At 37.4% G+C, this 20,777-nt stretch overlaps 1 protein-coding gene across 7 annotated transcripts in view; it reads right to left on the bottom strand.

Moving 5' to 3' along the window:
- The window catches only part of GPHN (gephyrin), a 295,654-nt gene that overhangs the window by 112,277 nt on the left and 162,600 nt on the right, over window positions 1–20,777 (bottom strand). For 4 of the 7 annotated variants that reach the window (XM_035326893.1, XM_035326894.1, XM_035326896.1 and 1 more), the window contains 2 exons: window positions 20,653–20,691; window positions 4,128–4,222 (listed from right to left, as the gene is read on the bottom strand). In XM_035326893.1, coding sequence (XP_035182784.1) covers window positions 4,128–4,222; window positions 20,653–20,691 — 134 coding nt within the window. The remainder of the gene's footprint in view (window positions 1–4,127; window positions 4,223–20,652; window positions 20,692–20,777) is intronic. The other 3 variants (XM_035326899.1, XM_035326900.1, XM_035326897.1) reach the window with 1 other exon arrangement.

Here is a 20,777-nt window from a genome sequence, read left to right as displayed (position 1 = left end):
AGGAGAAGCTGAAAAAGCATCAGACAAGTCTGACAAATTCTAACATTTAAATGATAGTGTAAACACCAGAGAGATTTCCATCTTTTAGTTCTGTGTACCTCCCTTAATTCTATTGCTTACTTGCATCAAATACATTCTTTGATATAGTCACTATTTGCTCAAACTTGGGGTTCCTTTGTAACATAATTGATGGTATCAAACATTATTTCACTTGATAAGTAAAAAATACTAAGTCATGCTAGTATGCTGGTTGCATTAATTAAAATGCCTTTTTTTTTTTTTTTTCTAAGATACCACATAAGAAAAGCATGGAAGGAAGTAATTGTCAACTGAAAATTGCACTTAAGCAATTTGAATCTAATTCTTCCCAAGACTCTGTCCTAAAACCAGAAAACAAACAAACAAACAAACAAAAAAAAACTATCAAAGATGAAGATTTTATTTTACTTTGTGTCTTTAGGGATTTTCTTTGGTCTTGATGCAGGGCTGAACTTAAACAATCAAGGGCTGAATGGGGTTTCTCTTATCCTTTCTATCATTTAGAGATTGCCTGTTCTTCCTTTTAGCTAAATATTTTTTTCAAAAAAACAACAACAAACAAAACAAACAACCCAGATTTTGTCTGGAGGAAGAGCAGAGCACATCTTGCCTTCCTCCACTGTTTACCAAACTACTGGTAAAAAAAACAGGGCTAGGATATAAAGCTAAGAAAAAATGAAAGGACAAAACCAAACCACAAAGATGCAGAAGCTATGTTGAGAGAAACTGTGTAACAGCCTCTTTATCTAAAAACATGAGCCATAATTGATGACAGAAAAAAAAAAAAAAGAGTATTACCAAAATTTCAGAGTAGCCAATTTCCCTGGACTTCTTCTTATACAAGTAATTCCTAGTCATTATTATCATTTATTGGTAGCATGGCATTTTCTAGCAGGATAGCAAGGATTCTAGCGACAGCTGTCATAACGCTTACAATTAAATAGCACAGAAATTATTTTTCTGCCACAAAATGAACCTCTGGTATCATAGTCAAACCAACCTGAAGAGAAGTCTTATTTTCAACTGTCAGCTTGAATATTGCCTGACTCCAAGCCTCTGTTCCCCTGTACACGCTTCTTACACATTATACACACCCTAAGTTAAGAATTCCAGGTCACTGAATGTAACTCTACCGCAAAACAAGATGAGGAACTCGAGTTAAAAAAATGTGCTCATTTACATTTATTGCAGTAGTCAAACTACACTTTATGACAGACTCAAAATAAGGGAAACAGGAAATATCCACTGAGGAATTGCAGTGATGTCTAGTGGCTTAAGACAGCAACGGGGCTGCCCATGATTTCTCATGACAGCATGCAAAAGTAAGTAAAAATACTTGAGAACCGCATGGCTTGCGAAAAATAGCGTGCGCTCAACAACATAGAAACACACCAAGGGTGTGTGCGTTCTGGGTAATGTGAGAGATAAATTAATGATCTTCCTCAAAATGGGGAACAATTGAGAGAGATGCTGTCGATCCTGTTACCCTCAACCTGGTGGTGCATTGGACAGAAATCATAAGAAAATTCTGAGAAGTCTGAGAAAAAAAATAATATGAATAGAAGCAAAGGACCTGTAGGAAAAACAAGATGAGGGAGAAAGACTGAAAAAATGGATGTGGGAAGAAAATACAGATCTAATGCAGAGATAGAAGAGAGGTACATGATCTCTTTGGGGAAAAAAAATCTCACTGGGAAGAAGTTTTGATGGACAAGGGGTACTGAGGCTTTTTAAAGACTGCAACGGCACAGGCAGTTGACTTGAGTAAGAAATCGTGTGAAGAGATTAACTCCAGGACAAGAACAGTTGGAAGGTCACAGAGAAAGAGGAAACACTGAAAGGTCTATGACCCTCCAAGATACTCCCTGATGGAACTCGGGCCAGAATTCCAGTTATAAGTCTCAGAGACTCTTCATTTGTCAGTAAGTATCTGTGAATCAAGTCTGCAAAATAACCCAGCACTTTCTACCACTTTCTAACGCTGGTCCACAGTTAGGAAAAACAGGCTATACCTTATAAAAATTTTCAAGTGAAAAAATTCAACATGATTGATCTAACATTTCCTAAACTGCAGATGATTTACAGAAGTGTCAGCCTAATCTTACGTAATAAAGGTTTTTTTTTTTTTTTTTTTTTTTTTTGAGTAAATTGCATGCAGGAATTTCCATAAGAACTTAATTTCAAAATTAAGTCAATGAGAGCTAAGCTTGAGACAAGAGACATTTAAAGCTAAACACTCTGAAAAATTAAGATTTACATTTCTCAAAGTGTGTGCCTAAAATTAGTGTATGTTTTTGACAACTCTTAATATGTAGCTTAGTTCATATCATAAAAGGGGATAACAAAACTACCGCAATTTGCAGAATTTCCTAAGAAAATATAACTATTTGCAGCTAATTTATATCTTAGAGTAAAAAATGATGTAAGAAAAATCCCAGAGGAAGTGAGTCTGCATTCAGAGAAGATCCTGAATAAGGAGTACCCCAAATGATATGGGACTACACAGAGGTCAACCACAGCAAAAACTGAATTTCCCCCCTTGCAACTTGAACAATTGCAGAAGAATTCTATAAAAAACTTAATCACAGCACACATGCATTCCTGCAGAATGAAGATTGCACAAGAAACCATAATGCTGTATTTTTTGAAATTTTTATGTACTTTATGCTCTGAGTGTTATACAAATACTAACCCTTTGCATGCTGATTACATATAGACCTGAAGTAAAGGTTTTCACCAGGAAATTTTTAAGGCCTCGTATGACTGCATGAAGTCTGTTTGTAAAACATTTTCAGTATAAATACACAGAGATGTTACGTCCCGTAACGGTTGTCAATGACTACTGAAAGTGGCTGTAGGTTAAGGAATATTTTCTTGCTCTATCTATAGAAGAGTCAGGTTGCTGTCCAGCATTCTGGTTCCGCTATCATTAAAACATCCCTTCAGCCATCCTGATCACACCACATCCTAAACCAAGGTTGGTTATTCAGTGTAATCTAAATGGATATTTTTCTCTTGATCAGAAACAGAACAGCTAAAATATTTCAAAATATACAACTTACAATGTTAAAAATTTTGTCAAATAAAAAAATTAAAGTACTTGGTAGTTGGACAGAATCTGAAGATGTTACCTTGGTAATGCTGTCCTTTCAGATACACAGAGTGATACAGAAGGTTTTGAAATATTTTGTTGAACTACTAAAACTCAAATTTAAATGTCCTTTAAAAATCCAAGTATTTAAATACAAAATTTCAAACAATGTTGAAGTTCCTGCTTTATTTATAACTTTATAACATAATTATTGTTATACCCTCATTATGCAACGAGAAAACAAAAACTGTAATAGCCATTGCTTCTTAGTTACCTTGAAATGACATGTAATCACAAACTGACTTATGAATTGCTTTGATATTACTAAATCTATCATAGATAAATGATGTACAAGTCTGAAGACCTTGAAGAAATAAAATAAAAATTAACTCCAGAAGGAAATACAGGATAACAAGAGGTGTCACTGATAAGCAAGAAACACCAACAGCGAAATTATCAGTTGCTAACTATTTAACAGGAAATAACAAAATCTAGGAGTTAACGTACTAGATCTGAAAGCACGTGATAAAATACCTTTTCACTTATTCAGAGAGCTTTTGCTAGTACTGGAATAAAAGCAATAACACAACAATACATATATATTTATAAAGTGGTTTTTCTTTTTTCTTTTTTTCTTTTTTTTTTTTGCTAAACAAGCATTTTAGCAGTTGGTGAACAACATACAGAAGAATTCTTCAGTCACCACTGAAATGTCACAGCTCTAGGGTGAAAAGACAGCTGTTTAACAGCATGCATCAATATTACAAATAGCCTGGCAAAGAAAATACAGGAAGACACAGTGCCTAATGGAGACTACAAAGGGAATAAAATGAGAGAATGCAATTACTGTTCTTGGAATTTGGCCACTTCTCTGAAGTTAAGACTTAGAGTCTTGATAACACTGGCAATCTTCAGTTAACTTCTGTACAGTCATTCCCCTACCTTGCATATTTCTAAGGAAATAGCTCACTTTGTACTCTGAAGGAAATATTCTTACCTAGAGAGCATGCCCAGAGGAGTTACATTAAGTGATCCCATCAGCATTGCCAGGGCCATCCCTGGGGCTTCTCGCTCTATTACTTCTTTAGTGGCCTGTAATCAAAGATTAAATAGCAAAGTGAGTGAAAAGCAACAAAGACTAGAAAAATATGAAACAAGCTGAAATTCAAGTAAGAAAATCTTTTGTTTGTTTGTTTGTTTCAGAACCAAAATATGTCCTTGCTAAACTCTCAGCACTGGAATATGTTGAAGAATTTTCTCTTGGTTGATTAAAATAAGGAAAGGCAAGGAGGTAGGAAGAAGCACTGTTAGCTGTATTTATTGTAAAGACTCCTACTGAAAATTTTAGAAGTCAGAATCCTATATATGCAGGAAAAACTAACCAATACCACATAAATAACAACTCCCTCTAACAGAAAGGAAGGATTGTTTGGGAATAAGCAAAAAGAAGACTGCATGTAATGGTCTGCTCTTCCTCCTCAATGTCATTCACATCTTCCAGTTGAGATTTTCGCAGGTACAAGAAGGGTGAATTGGTCTGTGCAGAAGACAGAAAAAAAAAATGCCAAGGGAAGCCCATGTAGCAGGCAGGCAGGAAAATAGTAAAATGGTAATGATAACAGCCAGAGGCTGAGGCCTTCCCTTTTGATCATGTCGGCAAAACAGCGATTCTAAACAGGCTGGTGGCTTCTAGCCAAGCGGTCCCTATGCAGTGGGCATCTAGAAGCCTGGAAGCATAGCCTGAAAATGCTTGTCTTTTTAGTCCTTTACCCAGACAGGGTATCAGTTGGGAAATGATTTTCCAGGGATATTCACAAACTTCTGTCCTTCCTTCCTAACAGAGATTTTCATAAATGCCAAATCAGTTCTAGTCTCCCAACCTCCAACTTTAGTTAGGACCTAACACCTTAAAGGAAGGTTACAATCCTAACCACTCTCCAGTTCTCTCTCAGTGTTTGCTTTTCAGTGCATCACCTTGATTCATGTTCTGAATCAAGATTCTACGTTATTTGGCACAACTGAAATGTTAGCAATGCTCATAAAAACATGAAATCTGTTGTAAAACATCTAGCCAAACTACTATCCTTTGAGAGCACAGCTATCAAAATAGAAATAGAAAATCAAATCTTAAATGTAAAGACATGCTGAATAAGCTAAATTTTCTTGGCAGTTTGATACAGTAAAGGAATATAATAGAAGAAAACCAGACAAATAATTTTGTGGGAAAGATTAAATTACAAATCAGATCTTTGTACTTTTATAAACTCCAAGTTTACAAATAGAAAAACCATGTCATAGAGAAGGAAAATGACAGAGTTAACGCAATGATATCCCTACTTGAAGGCTCCAGGAGTCCAAGACTAGCTATACAGAGAGAACACTTCACAGAAAGCAGTAAACAAAACAGAAAATAAAACAAACCAGTACAGGTATTCTACCAGCCGTATTCTCAAACATTGCCACTAACACTTAATATGTTTTAGAGGAATATGTCAGCATCAGAAGACATCAGATACAACTACCAAGTAAACCATCAAGTCTTTTATCACTAAGCAAACCTGGTATGTCTTCAGTTGTGGGAAGCAAGAACTTTGGTTTATACAAAACCAAACAATTTTAATTCAGTAGCTAACACCACAGTCTCTTATTTCCAGCATATCATGTTGGTTTTAGTATCTGACACCCTCTGTGCAGAACCAGAAAAGGCATATGCATACAACCTGGTGTCAGTATTTCTACAAAAGGGAAAAGAGAACAAGCAGACTAGAAATGATACAGACAAAAGTTAAACCTCTGCATTAAGATAGAGTGCCAAAAGACACCTGCTGAGGTATCAAATTATCAATTGCACATTAAAAATTCTGAAGAAAAATGCACTTCAGTGTTGTAGGGACACTTTGCTGACAATGAAAAAACTGATGAAACATGGAAGTCTCTGTGTGTGCATACACAGTAAGTATATATCAATGCCTTTTATTTTCAGCTAATGCCATGCTTCAAAGCTATTCAAAACTCGTTTTAAATATGAAGTGCATTTTGAGATTTCTTTTTTGCCCTTGAGCACAATGACACTTTGAAGATATCATTAGTTAAAATTCTTAACAGGCTTCAAAGGTAGTAGAAGACGCAAAAGAGTTGCACAAACAACGATCCTGCAGCTCCGGGAGTCCTTCAATGAAATTCTAGTCCATTCTCTAACTTCACAAGAAAAATGACCTTCACAAAATGTCACTGCTAGCAGGCAATGTGATTATTAAAAATGTATAAACTGAGCAACAGCAAAATCTGAAAGGGCAGAAAGTCCAAGCAGCAGCCCTCAACATAAGTTTCTAAAAATACTTGTTTCAAAATATACATGCTTGTATTCGTTCCTGCGGGCAGCCTTCTACAGACGGGAATGCTTCCTGCAGTCTGTGGGCGGATGCAGCCAAAACGGCTGCTGCTAAGTAACCATCTTTTACAGCGACATCTGCCCTTGAAATCAGGCACTGGAGAGTCCACTTTTTGGATGTCCTTAAATAACACAACTTAAAATGTGTGATGTACAGGAGCGGGAATCACCATCACACTGGGAAGCCCACTGTGGCTATACTTATGGGCATGAAGGAAATTAAGGGTTCTGCAGCTATGTGCAGATACTTTGTGCCTCTCCGTAAGAAATAGTGGTTCCACCTAGCAGTGCAGCGAAGTGCTGCTGGGCAGGCTTTCTAATGCGTCTGTCAGGACTGAAGGAAGGGTGGAAGAGAGATGCCATAAGGGTATGTTCCTGCCTGGGAGCTAACCGCCCAGCACCAGCATCTGCACACAGGATTCTTCACACACATCCTTCACACTTTACCAATACTTGAGCAAGACTGAGTTAAGATTGTCAAGTTTTGCTTAATAAGCAATTTTAGATGCCTTCAATGACAGTTATGAAAAAAATCATCAACTAAGTACCTAGCTTATTGAAGCCAACCCCTAATAGCACAGCTCGGTTTTCTTTACTCACTTAGGATTAGAGAATACTGGGGTTTTGGTTGACGGTGCAAGAGGGAAAAATGTACTGAGCATATTAACAGAAAAACTAGTACGCACATTACAGTAAGACAAAACTGAAGCATTCTAATACAAACATAGATACTTTCAGAGTGCGACACACTTACCAATAGATAGGATTTCATTTCAAGTCATTATATCTGGTATTTTTCAGTTTTAAGACATGCCAAATTTTCATGACTATTGGCATCAACCTTATGGCTTTCCCATTTGAGATGAAACTCAGAAACCTGTAGCAGAGAAATGCTGCATGGAGCCACAGAACTGGCAGGTCACGGAGTACAGTGAGGGCAAGTGAATGAGGTGAGTGGGCTGGAAATAAGACTGCACAAGGTGGCTTGGACAGACAATAAATGAGGGGAAACCTCAGGAAAAATAAAAAGGAAGACAGGATAAGATACAAGTGCCAGGCTATGGGGGGACCAGGGAGAGAGAAAATGGAAATTGAAGCAATAAAATGGTAGCCTCTAATCCAGAGAGAAACGGAGGCTAACAGTTAAATAAATATTTTGAAATACTACTATTCAGGATTTAGTAACAATGTCTATGAGACCATTTCTTTTATATTTCATTGGTATATGAATAAACACAATATATAGTAAAACATATTTTTGATAGTATTCAAAGTGCCTTTTTACTGGAGTTACGGCATTATGTTCCCAATCCAATGGATATATTTTTAGATGTCTCTGACATAGCTGTGGTTTCTTAACAGATGGCTCGCTGCCAATTGGTTTCACAGAGTTCTCTGCTGCTTCACTGCCTTTCTTTTCTTTCATATAAATTACATTATGTGGAAGCCCTCCCAGGCAGCTTCTGGAGGATATACCTACTGCATACCAATCTAATTAGAAGACTTAGGACTCTTCTTGAAATGCTCAGAAACTCCTTATCTTTCTCTTTTAGGTATTAAACATGGCCAAGTTTGACCTCTTAATAGTAATGATCTGAGTAAGTAATGATCTGAGGCATTTTATATACCCTTAAGCAGTTTGGGGTAAGTAATATAGCTCTATCTTTTGAACTAAAATGCAAATATGAGACTGAGGAAGTCATAATACATTTGATCAAATTAAGATGACTGAGCTTGCCTCTGTTAGGAAATATTTCTGTTGGAAAAGTTCAAATCTATGATTTTGTATAGCATACTGTAAAGCTATTTATGCAAATTAATGAACAGATTTGCAGACCATTTATATTAAATGGACTATAGAATCAGCACAGATAACATATTATTGTGTATTTGAGCTTTATACTGAATGCAGAAGTCTTGAAAATTCATAAACAAGGAAATACCAGTATATCCTCTCCAGCAGAACTTGCAAAACACAAAGTCAAACCTTAGAAGACTGGACGAAGAACTACAGAGACAGACCAGTCAAATATGCAACAGAAATTTCAGTCACGTCTGTCAACAAGGTGTAGAAGAGATGTATACATTAAGAACAAAAATTGCCTCACTCAGCTTGCAGATGAGATACCATCTTCAAGGTTATCACTGTACCTCTGCTGGAGATAACACCTGTGCCTGTAATTTTGATTCACGAGTCAGCTATTTCAGTTTATTCTCTACTTCTCTACTCTTATTTTGCAGGTGAGAAAATAGAGCTTACATGGAGCTAGACTGACTACAGCTTCTAGCCTGAAAACCAGTTATCTATATCTTCCCTAGTACAATAACAAATAAAGGTTACAGCAGTTGGTTTCTCACAATATATAGGAAAATTACTGAATAAACATCAGTTTTTAGTCACTCCTTCTCCCATCATGCTGTCTTTCCTTGATTTTTTCTTACTGTATGCTCCCAGTATCTTGTATGATAATATTCTATGTTTTTTTCTATGGATGGAAGGCTTGACAGGAACCATTCTCTCTAACACCCTCCAAAATCAACTTTCTTTGGCTGATTGCTCAGTTAGTTAGAAAACCGGTTAAAATCTATCAAATACTGCTGCACAGCAACCAAAGCCAAGCAGGTTTGTAAAAGTCTCTCAACTTGTCAGCAAAGTTAGTAACTTTCTAGGAATATAAGCCATCTTTGCTAATTACTTCCTCCACACAGAAGTATGTACTGAAGGTCTTCCAATATTTTTTTAGTGCAAGACACATGAAAACATTAATTGTTGCATCTCTACTGTGTTACAAGAGTATTCCCAATAAAAAAATAACACCAAAATTCAAACCACCTATGTTAGCAATTTGACAGAGCACCTTTGGGAACAATCATAGAATCACAGAAACACAACGTTGGAAAGGACCTACAGGATCATCTAGTCCAACCGTCCTCCTGTCACTGATACTACCCACTAAGACACTAAATCATATCTTGTAGCCCCTTGTCCAGGCGCTTCTTGAAACACTGCGAGGGACGGTGACTCCACTGGGAGTGGAGTGACTCCACGGGACCTCACTGGGCAGGCCGTTCCACTGCCTGACCACTCTTTGAGAGAAAAAGTTTTTCCTGATATCTAATCTAAATCTCCCCAGCTGCAACTTGTGGCCATTCTCTTGAGTCCTATCATTAGTTATCTGAGAGAAGAGGCCAACCCCCTCCTCACCACAACCACCCTTCAGGAAGTTGTAGAGTACAATGAGGTCTCCCCTGAGCCTTCTCTTCTCAAGACTAAACAACTGTAGTTTCCTCAGCCGCTCCTCACAGGACTTGTGTTCCACTTTTATTGCCCCTCTCTGGACATGCTCCAGGGCCTTGTAGCGAGGGGCCCCAAACTGAACACACTACTTGAGGTGCGGCCTCACCAAAGCTGAGTACAGGGGGATGATCACCTCCCTGCTCCTGCTGCCTACACTATTTCTAATACAGGCCAGGATGCCGTTGGCTTTCTTGGCCACCTGAGCACACTGCCGGCTCACGTTCAGCCGAGCATCGATCAACACTCCCGGGTCCCTTTCCTCTTCATAGTCTTCTAGCCACTCTGCCCCAAGCCTATAGCATTGCGTGGAGTTATTGTGGCCAAAGTGCAGGACCCGGCACTTGGCCTTGTTAAACCTCATCCTGTTTGTCTCGGCCCAGCAGTCCAGCCTGTGCAGATCCCTCTGATATCAGAGCACAAAAGGTGGAAAACCCAGGGCTGATAGTTCAAGCATCCTCAGCCCTGCTAGTGCTGTGTCAAGGTCCGTATGGAGTTCTAAGAGGTTCTGCCAGAAGACTATCTCCTTCCCCTCATATAGCCAAACTATGCAGATGAAAATAGGCCTCTAATGTCCTTATACAAACTGGCAGAGTTTGTCATTACTAACACTGAAAATACCAGAATTTATGGTGCATGAAGGGAAGAATATGTTAACATGACCAAAGAGAAGTTGGAATTCAGAAATACACACGAGATGCACGAGACCCGGTACATGTGTTTCACAGTGTAAGTGAAGTATACATAGTGATTGGTCAGATCCAGGAGTACATGGGGGTGCTATCACTTGTAATTATATTATTGACAGACTGTAGATGAGTTGCCCACTGAGATACACCAAGCAACAGCTGTCCTTTCATACATACACAACTATGATTATTGGCTTCTTGATGTCAAATTAGCTGTCACACTTCCATGTAATTCAACAATGGCTTGTATCCAGAAGGCAGTGAAGAGTTGCTTCTGTACAAGGCGGATCCCAGATGTAGGTGTTCGCTGTCATTCAAGAGCTTTTGACAAAATGCACACCCACAGCAATGAACCTGGCCACACACGCTTCAGAAGTAGCAGCCTAACAGCCATCATTTCATCAACAATAAAACACCCATGAGTGCTACTTATGTGGGTCTGTAAAAACCTGTCAACTGCTATATGGTCCCAGAGTAGTGGAGAGTATCTGGTGAAAGTCTTAAGTAAGCACCTTTCACTAAGTTTGGGCTCACTAGATGGTGCTAGGTGGACATCAGCCCAATGCTGCCCCATATGTGTGTGTTGTTCCTCCTCATTAACTAAACACCTAGGTGTCTGTCATGTCCACTGCACAGTAAGAAGCTCAGCGTGAGTCTGGTGATTCTCCGTTTTGATATTTGTGTTAAGTGTTTTTGATGTTAAATGTGGGTAAAGGTATCATATCCATAAAGACACATCCTGAGAGCTCTCAGAGGCACATATAACAGGCCATGTCTAAACTTACTAGGGTGGATTATTCTATCAACTCCTCCCTTTATCAATGTTCAGCTTGATATATCACTCCCATAAGTGACATCATTACATGTTCCTTTTCCTTTTCCTCTCCCATCTCAAATCTATATAAAGCCAAAGGTGGATGAAGCCCTGATTAGTGTAGCCAACTAAAAATTAAATCTACCAACTGGTGTAACTGTACATATCAGTAACATTTCCACTGACAACAGTTCAGCAGCACAGGAATGCTGATTTGAAGTTTGCTTGCTTTCTCAGCATATTCACAGTGACTCTGCTGCCAGCAGAGTCCCAGACTTCACAGAATGACACTACAGAAATTATCTTTGTGAGGAACTAAAGTGTCACAGCAATAGCTGCTGTTAGATTAGATCAAATACAGACTCTTTGTCTTCTGTTTCTCCCTGTATTCATGATTCCCTGTGCTACAACTTGCCTTCAAATTCCCTCACTCTCTTCATTGGGACCCATCATACCATTTACTGGTACCTAATGCCTACGGCAAGAGACTCAGAAGCTTGGAGCTAATTCCACATCTGTGTTTATAAACCAGTATCAGCAAATGATTTTATCAGTACAACTCCACTGTGCATACAAACATGAAAAGCAACTGGCTGATAGAGGTACCTCTGACAATACTTCAATGACTTATACATGACTGAGCCATTAATATATTTGTTGGAGTCCAATGATAGTTATTTTTGTAAACAAAGAATTACCTATGTGTGCATTAGATAATAAAGATCAAACCCAGGAGTATTTATTGTAACTTTCCTTAGAGACCTTGTTTTCATCAGCTCAAATAAAACTACTCAACAGATTTACTTCATAATACTCAGCTTCATTTTTACTTACAGCTTGCAAAACATCTGGGGGAAGATGCTTCACATTTTTATATACAATAAAGAAAAGGAAAAGTTAAATCAATATAGTAGAAAAACAAACATTGTGGGATTTGCAACTTGTATCTGGTTCTACTTCATTTACATGAACTTCATAGATCAGTGACTCACTTGCTTCATTTATGTAATACAAATGTCAAAGAAATTGTTGCAACTGAGCAATCAAAAAATAAGCAATTTCTATACATAACTTCTAATATAAATTTAGTGTTATTAGCAATATTTTTTAAATCCTGAATGCTAAACAAAATTCTCTGACAGTAAATATAAAATATTTATGACATCCAAATGGATCTTGATTTTATGACTCACCCTCATTCACTGTGGTGAAACCAACAGAATATTCATTGTTAGAAACAGTTAACCCTGCAAAGAAAACACGTAGGAAATGCTTTTCTGCGCTACGAGGAAGGCATTTAGGCTCAATTAAGACTTACGCAGCCCACCAGATGCAACATGTTACAACTGTATAATGTATGTGTGTGAAGCCAGTGCCAAAAGGCAAAGTATTTGCAAGAAGGAGAGGATATAAATATTAACTTGTGAAAATGACAGCTGGAAACAAGACCATGCACTTGGCTCCAAAGCAGGGCTAGGTGGCTATTTCCTTTTTTCAGCCCTCTTTTTTGATGAACTTCTGTGCTTCCCACCTGAACTCCATTTCATGTAAGAATCATTCGCTAGCTGTTTAATACAAGTAGTACAGATGAAGAAATGCTGGTAAAGGCAGTGACACCTCTCTGCTATTCCAAAATCACTGCTAAAATGTTATGTATTTATTATTATTCTTTTTTCCCCCAATTACTTCAAACTAAACATAAAATGTAAGAATCTATATTATCTGTCACAACTTCTGCAACATTCTTTAAAAATTAAAGTGAAACAAAACTGGAGAAGTGAAAAAAAAAATTGTTCTCTGCAGATTACGGAACCATGCAGTAGAAATGAGAGAAATGAGCAGAAATAATTCTAATCAATACCACTAAGAATTCTACAATTACTGCAGCTGACAACATAATGAGCTTTTACTAACGCTACAATAACTAGGGAGCTCTGTCTCATAAAAATTTACCCTGTGGAGTACATGTGTACTAATTTCTAGACTATTTACCTATACCAAAGAGGAGTCAGGGTACAGTTAACTTATTTTCATACAAAACTAGTGTTGACCTTGGATTCTTTATAGTTTAAAAAAAGTATTTTAAGCAATAAAATTCAGAACCAAAAACAGAAACTAAACCATCACTTTTGCTAAGTTGTGATTTAGTACCACAGGAAAAGAACCTATTATTTACAGATCATCATCAGTGCACACAGAGAATGAAGCCACCAGCCAGAAATTAATGCTGCTTTTTCCTAAGAACTTGCCTGGTCTCCTTGGCAGTGAAATAACTTGGAGTCTTTACTCGCAATTTTACTTCTCCAAATAAATAATTTTGCAGTGCTTTAAAACTCTAAAGCATTTGGTACCGAGATTGAGATGTGAAACTCTTTTCTTTTGAGAACAACAGCAAAATTGTCTGTTGCTTCCTATCATTTGCCACCTTCCCTGTATTGCCTACAGAACTCCAGTGAGTTCCTGCCACCTATCTCTTCCAAAAAAATTTAGAAAATCACCAGTGTTGAAGATTTTAAAAAATCCCTCCTAAAATACACCTTCTACAGTACAAAGGATGGACTACTGAGGATTTTCAAGAATATACCCATTACAATAACTACAAAAAGTACTTCACTTTCTCTTAAGATTCCCTTACATGGTGTCCTCACTGTTCGAGTAAATGATAAAGCATGGAATGTAACAACTGCTTTCAAATACTTATACCATAACCTAAAAACTTACAGATACAATTCTTCAGTGAGATCCAGTGATAAAACTCATACATCGAGAGCCTGACCAGTGGCAGATTTAGGTACACCTGGGTGATGTACTCAGAGGAACTGAACAACTGAACAGATTTTGAAAGCCAGTTACCAACTGTGCACTCTGTCTAATAATTTCCTATATGGGATTATTTAACTTCTGGCACAAATTACATTGTTTTTTGTTTGTTTGTTTGTTTCTTTCTTTCTTTCTTTTTTTTTTTTTTACTCTCTTATTCTCATGGAGAGGATTGGATAAAAAAGCTTCTTAGAGAAGATGGACACTCTTAGTACAAACTTGCTTCGGTTTTAATGCTCTGTAATCCATATAGTTATTTTAAGAATACATTCAGTAAATAACCTATTATTTGAGTTCAACATTTTGAACAGTAAGATCTAATGGCATAATTCAATGTCTCATAAGAACTCTCAAAGACAGACTGTGGCTGTTTATCTCCTATCACCACATCAATTTAATGTTTAAAAAAGTACTTTTTTGAGACTACTACAGCACAGAGCACTAAAATGAAAGACAGCAGAATTCCTAATCTGTTGTAAATGAGGAATTTTAAATATAAAATTTATTTTTTCTTTAGAATTTGATCTTAACCAATAGTTTACAATATCTACTACTGATAATAAGAAAACATAGCAATGTAACAAGGAAGAAAATTGAGTATGTTTTCCTCTTATTTCACTACTCTTAGGATCTTTTCTATAAAGATGTTTGTATCCAAAACACTGGTTTCTTCCAGTTTTAAAAGATGGCACATTATCTTTCATACCATAGCTAAACCAGTTCAGCGATTTATTTACACTCCTCAGCTGCAACTGAGTAATGCTTTCACATTAACGCAACTTCATATTGCATATACAAATTCTGTCCTTCCTAACTGCTTTTAAAACAAAGCTCTTGTAATGTAGGCTCCTTTTCGTTAACATAGATAAAGCAAAATTGTTTCTAAAAGTGCCTCCCTGCCCTTGCACTTAACTTCAGCTATTCTTGAAGTAGCAGACCATCAGGTGTGTAGCAATCTCTTTTTTAATAAAACTCGCCGTGGGCAAACTTCTTTAGTAGACTGACTTTTATACTAGCAGCATAAAAGTGGATCACTGAGAAAAGTGGTAGCTTTCAACAACCAGTAAGGCAGAGATTCTTAGGCACGGGCAAACAAAAAAATAGTTCTTCCTCTGTATATTTAAAACGTAGATAAATCTGGACTCTTGCAGTAAAGGCTAAGCAGCTCACTACTACAGCAATGAGCTCACACTCAGAGAACAGCAACTACAAAATCACAGCTCTAAGAAGATTAACCTAAGAAAACAATCAGACAGCAGTATTTCTATATAATGTATGTGGATGATGAAAGGGTAATTCAGAATAACCTAGAAACTGCATGCACCTAAGCTCACTTGCTCAATACTGTGTCTGAATAGACAGAGTTAAATAAATAAATAAATAAACAAACAAACAAAAAAACACTCATTTGTAAGGAAAACATCAAGGAAGAGAAATAAATATGCTAAATCTTTCTGGTGAAAATATTAAGCTGTCTTAACAAGGTGACAAGCTATTGATTGAGGAAAAACCCACAAGTTCCAGCTAGACTAGTAAGTCTACAGGAAACAAAATTCTCCAGAGACAAAGAAATCTAAAAGGGCTCTATATCCTTCTGTCCTTCTCATCCCAGGAACCATCAATGCTGAACAGCAGAAATTAGTAGAACTTGTATGTTATGTAGAAGAGTTGAAGAGAGACTATAGTTTGAGGGTTTTCTGTTCATGTGTTAATTCTGTATAAATATGCATTAATTTGTTTCAGAGAAATAACTAGTCAGCTCTTAGAACTGGCAAAAAGCCAGTCACTTTTTCACTCTTGAAAAAGAAGCTTTAGCCTCAAAACTCAGCCTAAAAATAGGGCAACGTGTAGGTTTCACTTAGCTTTAGAATCAGCAAAATCTGCCACTTCCGTGATGTACGTGATTGCAACAACACCCCAAACAAAGTTTATTTAAAAATACTACAGTCTGTATGGAAAGAGATTGAAAGAAAAACTCCAATTAAGGTCTACAAATATTTAGTGAAAGCAAACATGAAGGGTGGAAAAGATTAAGTATGTACAATCAGAGTAGAAAAAAATAAATCAAGCAGAATTTCAGGTGTAGTCTATGATAAAATTTCCAAACCATGATATCTGACTTGATCAAACACTCAAGTAAAGTGAAACAAGTTCCAGCAAATTCCAAATCTAAAACTTGACTGGACACAGTTTAGCAACAGTTAACGAGGGATAGATCACTGGGTCACTTCCATGTATACCTTCAGTGAATACATCAGTTTAATCACCTAAGAAAATTCATTAACCTGAAGCCACAGATACTACCTTAACAAGGAATCAGTTAGATGCTGCATTATAACCATGTAAACACAATTTTCTAACCGTTTTCTAAAGAACATTTTAAGAAAAGGGAATCCAGAGGATGGAGCATTCAAATCTTCCTATTCAAAAGAATAAAAGAAAAAATTACAGGTTACGAAGTGTGATGCTCAGCAGTAAACCTACTAGAACAGTATTGTATTGTTTCTTAGATCTGCTCGGTGTACCTATTTCCTTATTTTTCCAACGAACGCTATTTACCCTAAGAGGCAGAAGAAGAGAGACACTGGAACTTACTCTGTCTCAAAATACCTTCAGCAGAATTGTTACATGAGCTGTGACAGCAAAAGCCTTCATCACTGATGAAAATGCATGAACCAAAGGGCACGTTTGTTCTTTAGCATTACATGTAACAGCTGAGGCATTTGTGTTTAAAATTAAACAAATAGTTCTTTCACACTGGATTCAGAAACAACACACAGTCTTAACAGAATTTGAATTCTAATTTGATACAAGTCACGGACAGACACATTATTCTTAAAATAATGGAAAACTTCAACTGGAACTGAAAGCAGAGATTAAGTGGATTAGGACAGTGGAACACCTTCTGGAAATCCCAAGAGTAACAAAATAATAATGTTTAAATCTATCTTTCTGAAAGCAAAATACTTGTATTAATCAGGAATCTGTTGGTTTTTCTTCAGAAACAACAGAAGAAATTACTTGCTTAGATGCTACAATGCTGAGTATCAACAGAGATGATACCTCTACAAAACAAAGAAGAATAAAAAAAGCAAACTATAAAAATTTGAATGGAAATTAAATACTTTACTGAAGCGAGGAGCAGGTATATGAAAAACACTTCCTTGAAAAATAATTTGCAGGATTCAGACAGTAGTTCAGGAAATGACTACTAGAAAAGTTTTTTTATCAGAGAGAGAAAGGAAGGAAAAGAGTCCAGTAAGAGAAAACAAAACTGAGGTACACTTAGCCTGAAAACAGCAAATTTAGTTTTCCTGGAAAGAGAAATGCTATAAGCTGGAAAGACTTAGAGCTCTTTGCAAGTGTTCTAGAAGTTAACTTTTTGTTGAAAAGTGCACAGGATAAACCAAGAAATGTTTTAACAACAACAAAAATTGTTTCAGGGATTTGAGAGATGTGATGCCATTCCCAGAGCTTTGTGTGCAGATTTTTGTTTCTTGAATGAAATCTTGACTCTTTTATAACACAAAAACTATAATGTATCCTTTCAACTAAACAGATTTTTTGAAATTATTAAAATATTTGTACCATAGCTTGATCACTATAGCTGGAAAACTGATTCACCAGGATATTTTACAGTGAAGCTGCCTGAGACTGCACTGCATCAATTTTCCAGTAGGTATAATTTTCAACTAAGAAAATGGCAAAGTCTCAAGGCAGAGCATAGCGTTTATTTTCCTTCAGTTTCCGGTGCTTGTCTGCATTTTGTTTAGTTTAAAATCTATACAACCTGAATATTATAGCCATTTTTCTGTGGTAATATTAATTCAGAGAAACTGAATTAATTGAAATGATACACCAGAGAATGACTTATGGTTCTTGGGATAAGAAATGAGTTCACGAACTGTCCAGCAGCCCTACAGTGCTAGGGTGAATATTCCTCCTCTCTTCTAATGACCCCACTTGCTGCCAGTTCTCAAACAACAGCCTAGGAAAGAAGCAAAACAAAGTCACACATAGTTAAAGCTTCCAGAAAGTGAACTGCCACTGAGATCTGTTCTTCTAACCAGAACCCTCAGCAGTGTGAAGTTGGTGGGAAGTGAGAGACTGTGAGCCTGCTGTCTTTAAGAGTTTGCTAAGCTGAGAAGAAAATCTGGAGAAACAAAGGAGAGTTGGTAAGAGTGAGACGAGGGACAACAGAAGATCCTAGGACACTGTAAGGAAGTAAAGGCAGATGTATCTTGAAGTTCCTCGCAGCACAAAAAAGCCTACCAGATTTTGAGAGGTCAATTTTTACAGCTGGGATAAGGTTCCTGTTGGCTCTTACTTGAACAATGCTTGCCACACTGGGAGCTATTCTCCATGGTGGCAAGACGCTGTTGAGAGCAAGCTGTGCTCTCACAGGGTATCTCTCAGATCCCATGGCTAGTCTGGTACAAGCAAAAGAGGCTACTGAGTCAGGGAATGCTGACCTGAGGGTAAGGTCAGACATCAGTTAGTCTATTTAGGGTATCTCAGAAGATAGCACCATAATAATAACATATATCATATAATGTATAATCTATCAAGAGTTTAAAAGGTGAAGTTAAAAGGATTCTATAATTATTTTAAGTATAGGAAGACTTTATGATGAAATGATGACAGGGTTCATTATGACAGAATATTTACCCCAGTTCCTAGTTAGTACTGGATTCAAAAGCATAGTTTAAACCACGCTCATAATAAGCTAGAAACTGTGGCAGAACTAGGAAAGCAGAGGGCAAGTGACTGGCATTAAAAGAAAAGAAGCAGGAAATCCAGCTTCCTACAATAAGCTCTGACACTGATTTATATACCCTCACTGTGGACTTACACATGTAGTCAAGCCTTTGTTCTTCATCTGTGAAAAAGTGACAAAAAGGTTTCTGTAAACTGGCAACTGAACATTCTCCCAGTACAGAAAGCTCAGCAGAGTAGGATACAACAACTAGGACACACTGCAGTTTGGTAATCCCATACAGATCCCGTGGTTTTTTAGATTAGCTACAACCTTGTGCTTTAAGTAAGACATATCCAAAATTTATTATTTAGCTCCTTTGATTCACTGCTTTTTGGGTACAGCTCGACATTCGGCCCTTAATCTTTCTGAGCCTCAGTAACATACTGTTTTTTTTTGTTGTTGTTTTTTGTTTTTCCATTATTACCTACCTTCCATGGATTCTGCTAGAATTACTATAGGTAATATTAGTGATTTGATTTAGTATTGAATTATTACTGGATACTTAACACAGTCTTACTAAATAGCAATACACCTATCATATGAGGTGATGAAGTAAAGATTAAGTAAGATTCAGGAGCTTCCTTTTTCCTTTTTTTTTTTTTTTCTCTCTCTCTCTTTTTTTTTTTTTTTCCTAAGAAGGGAGAGGGATTTGAGTGAGCAGATCTATGAAAAAACTGGATGTAGGTCCTGAGATCACGTTTTTGGCTGGTATGTTGAACTGAATCAGACCATGAAGGAGCCAGACAATATTGTTTCCCCATTCCTTACATTTCTTCTTAAGTTTTCATACTGATGCATATTTAGAAACAAAATCTAGGCAGGTGGGCAGGACAATGGGATAGAAATGCCAGGCATAAAAGCAAGTAGACAGGACAGCAAAAGAGCAAGTATCAGTGAGTAAGCAGACTCAAAGAGCAGCGAGGGGACACTATAATCAAGAAGCAGGTGAAAAGGCAGGAGGAAAATGCCAGACATTCAGCAAGTCGATAAAGCAGTACCAAACAGCAGGTGTGCCAAGCAGCAGAAGAGCAACTCCGCAAAGTCAGCAGATGCACTCAGCAGGAAGGTGATGTCAGGCATTTGAAGTGGGAGACGGGGCAGTGGAAAGCCGATGCCGACGTGTGATCAGATACAAGCGACAGTAAGGCGGCGACATGTGCCATTCAACAGATGGACAGGGCAGGAGGTAGTCACTGTCGAGCAATTAGCTGGTCAAGAGGTAATGCCAGACAGTCAGGCAAAGGGCCAAGATTTTGGGAGGACAACGTCACACAGCCAGCAATAGAGAGAATAAGAGAGAGTAGTGAATGCCAGGCAGTCCCCAGACAGGCAAGGTAGCAAAAGACCAACGCCCATGGATAATCAGACGCAACTGTCAGCAAGGATAAAACATAAGCCTGTTAACCGACTGACAAGGAAGCAGGGTGACAGTGCTTTTCAATAACTTAAGATACCATGAGTGAAACAGTCCCAAGAATCTAGATGCTCACCCTCTGGTAATATCATTAGATCAGAGCGAACCATGAAAATCCACAGAATAGCACACAAATGGAAACAGCAGATGAGTCTGACCCTAGCACTTGGGGTGGTCATGGGACCTTCCTATAAAACAAAAATATGAGAATCCACAAGAAAATCAAATGAATGGGAAAAATGTATCTAAAAACTGTTTCTGATGATGATTTAAAAAGCAAAAAAATACTAGCAAAGAATTAGTTTGGAAATGATTGGGTGGGATTGAAGATGTTGCTTACCCCTCTCTGGAGCCCACATAATGGGAATGTTGGGAATTTCTGCAGCAGAAAAACAGAAGAGAAAAGGGATTTCTGACTCCCAGTTCAAGGAAAGCATGTCAATTTAGGACTGGGTAACCTCTTTG

The sequence above is a fragment of the Oxyura jamaicensis genome, chromosome 5, assembly GCF_011077185.1.
Source record: "Oxyura jamaicensis isolate SHBP4307 breed ruddy duck chromosome 5, BPBGC_Ojam_1.0, whole genome shotgun sequence".
NCBI classification, from domain to species: domain Eukaryota; kingdom Metazoa; phylum Chordata; class Aves; order Anseriformes; family Anatidae; genus Oxyura; species Oxyura jamaicensis.
This window is presented reverse-complemented; position numbering and strand designations above follow the sequence as displayed.